General features: G+C 57.8%; 1 protein-coding gene across 1 annotated transcript in view; it reads right to left on the bottom strand.

Annotated features, from left to right (window-relative positions):
- Positions 1 to 1,168: 1,168 nt before the first annotated feature.
- The window catches only part of LOC104462773 (carbonic anhydrase 9-like), a gene marked incomplete at its 5' end in the record, with an annotated part of 8,769 nt that continues 7,436 nt past the window's right edge, over positions 1,169 to 2,501 (bottom strand). Inside the window, 4 exons of the mRNA XM_010074858.1 lie at positions 1,169 to 1,232; positions 1,387 to 1,480; positions 1,610 to 1,636; positions 1,812 to 1,835. Of these exons, the coding sequence (XP_010073160.1) occupies positions 1,169 to 1,232; positions 1,387 to 1,480; positions 1,610 to 1,636; positions 1,812 to 1,835 (209 nt within the window). The remainder of the gene's footprint in view (positions 1,233 to 1,386; positions 1,481 to 1,609; positions 1,637 to 1,811; positions 1,836 to 2,501) is intronic.

The following is a 2,501-nucleotide window of genomic DNA, read 5'->3' as shown; positions in this document are numbered from 1 at the left end:
GAGGTGCAGCCTCTGCAACTGGTGCCAGCGCAGCTTGGGGAGGGGGCTTAATGGGGCCTTTCCAGGGGATAATTGCCCTCTCCTGCACTTGTATGGGGATTTTCAGGCAGGCACCAGGCCTGATGCTGTGCTACAGGGCTGGGAGGGAGAAACTGCCATCAGGCTCAGGGTTGAGAAAGCAGTTTTATCCACAGTGGGCTTTTATACCAATAAAAAAAAGTGCCACAGACAAGTGGGGCTTTGTGGGGCCAGTGGCACTACCCTCGTGGGGGTGGTGCAAACACCCTGAAGCAGTGGTGGAAGAGGCCTGTGCTGGTTTGACCTGCGAGGGGAGGGTTGGGCAGTTGCAGATCCCCATTGCCTGGAGGTCTTAATCCTGCTCTGTCCCTACTAATGGGGTGGAGGGGCGGGGGGGGTGGTTCTAGTCTTACTGCCTTGGGGTGGAGGCTGCTGAAAGCTGGAGACCTGCAGGTTCCTCCTCTCTCCCATACTTGATCCATTGCTCTTGGTTTTGATGTGGCTGTAGAGGTCCCTGGGGTGCCACTCCAGTGCAGCTGGAGCCTCCAGCAAAGGTGGGAGGCAGCCATGGATCTGGGACTGCTCCAGCTCCAGTAAAGCCAGAGGGGACCTGGGTGGGGGCTGGCCAGCAAGTAAGTGGTGGCTCTGCCACCTTCAGTGTTGCCTTTCTCCAGCCCTACCAAGCTGCAGCTATGTTTTTCCAATGCTTTGCACAAATAAGAGGAGGAAGAAGTCCCAGAGCGATGGAGGGCAGGGCGAGGCTGTGCAAGGAGCCCTGCACTGCTTGCTCTGGAACTTTGCCTGGGGTACAAAGGCTGATGTTGGCTCTGCTGGTTGGGAAGCGGTCCCTCCACACCTCTCTTCTTGCTGTGGGTCCAGCTTCACCCACAGCTCCACACAAGGACAGTGGAGAAGGCTAGCACCATGGGAGGCTTTTACTTTTTTTTTTTTTAATACATTTTAACCTTTTTTCTGTAACAAAAATATCCCCTAGGGCCAGATGCTGCCCCAGGCAAACAGTCTGTGTGGGCAGCTGGTGCGGCCGAGGGTTACTGGAGTGCTGGCCCTCCCTCGGCGCGGGGTGGGAGTGGGAGGAGGTGGGGTGGCAGGCTGAACCAGCGAGGCTGGGACTGCCACACAGGTGCAAGGCTTACACAGTGTTCTCTGTGGCAGCTGCTGTGTAGATGACCTTGGATTTGGTCGGCGAGTCCAGCCTGGTGGGGGAAGAAGGGGAGGAATGTCAGAGCAGGTACAGGGCCCCTGCTAACCCATCCTGCTGCTGGAGACATCACCCTTAAGTCCCTTTCTCATGACCTGGACCCGTGCCACCCCTCAGGTCCCCTCGTTCTGCAAAACTCCATTGCTCACCGTGCATTCTGGCTGCGGTGCTTGTAGATGTACAGCAGGAAGGCCAGTGCTGTGATGGCAAAGAGCACACCAAAGAGCACAGCCAGCACATCCCCTGCAAGCAAAGTACAAACATGTTACACTGGGGATGGTCCCCACTAGACAACTGGCCAAGGCTAGAGAAGTGCGGTAGCCCGAAGACAGAGGGGACACAAAGACAGCAGCCTCAGCTGAGCATGCTCACCTGCATGAAACGAAGAGCTGGAGTGTCCTGCAAAAGACAAGGGTGAGAGGGTAAGAGGAAGCTGCATCAATGCTAGAGCAGCACTGCAAACCCACTGTGTGTGCCTGCCCTCCTGCTCAGCACACAGCTGCCAGGACCCCCCTTCCCAGGCAGGTACACCCCCTTGCCATCTCCCCCTCCTTTGGGCCAGCCCCTCACCTACCTGCTGCTCCTGAGCCATCACTACCTGGAAGAGAGACAGCAAAGAGAAGAGGTTGCCCAAGGTGTCTGGAGAGCCTGCAGGTCTTCAGGCAGTGCTGTGAAAGCAGGGCTGCCTGCAGGACTCGCAATCACCCATGAGCAGGCAGGGGACAGGTGCCTGTCAGATTCCCAGCAGCTCGCAGTGTATTGCTGCAGGAACCTAGCCCTGACACCCCACCAGAAACATTGGGGGGGGGGGGAATAAAAAAAATCCCTGAATGACAGCCCACACAAAAACCTCATTGAGCCTAGCCAGAAGCTCCCCCATCACAACTGCCACCACCCGGGAAGCAGGCAGACAGGGGGCCGAGAGCTGCAGCGCCTCATGACTGCACCAAACCCTGCAGAAGACCCCAGAGAGGGGCACAGGGTGAGCCCAGCAGACAGTGACTGTGGGGAGGGCTGCCTGCAGTGAGATGGTGAGCAGGTCCCCAGGAGGAGGCAGCTGGCCATTGCTGGCGGGGCACCCTGCATGGGGATGGCTCAGTCACCCTGTGTGCTGGGCGGCAGCTGTCCCAGGCAAATATTTAAAAGCCACACGGTCACGCTGGATAAACAGCTGCATTATCATCTGTACACAGCTCGGCTATCGCGCACAGAGTGGCACTATCTGCAGGCTGCGTCCAGCTGCATGGCTGCTGCAGCAAAGCCA

Source organism: Pterocles gutturalis, unplaced genomic scaffold, assembly GCF_000699245.1.
Source record: "Pterocles gutturalis isolate BGI_N339 unplaced genomic scaffold, ASM69924v1 scaffold47782, whole genome shotgun sequence".
Taxonomy (NCBI): Eukaryota; Metazoa; Chordata; class Aves; order Pterocliformes; family Pteroclidae; genus Pterocles; species Pterocles gutturalis.
The sequence above is the reverse complement of the archived record's forward strand: the minus strand, read 5'-3'. Positions and strand labels throughout refer to the sequence as shown.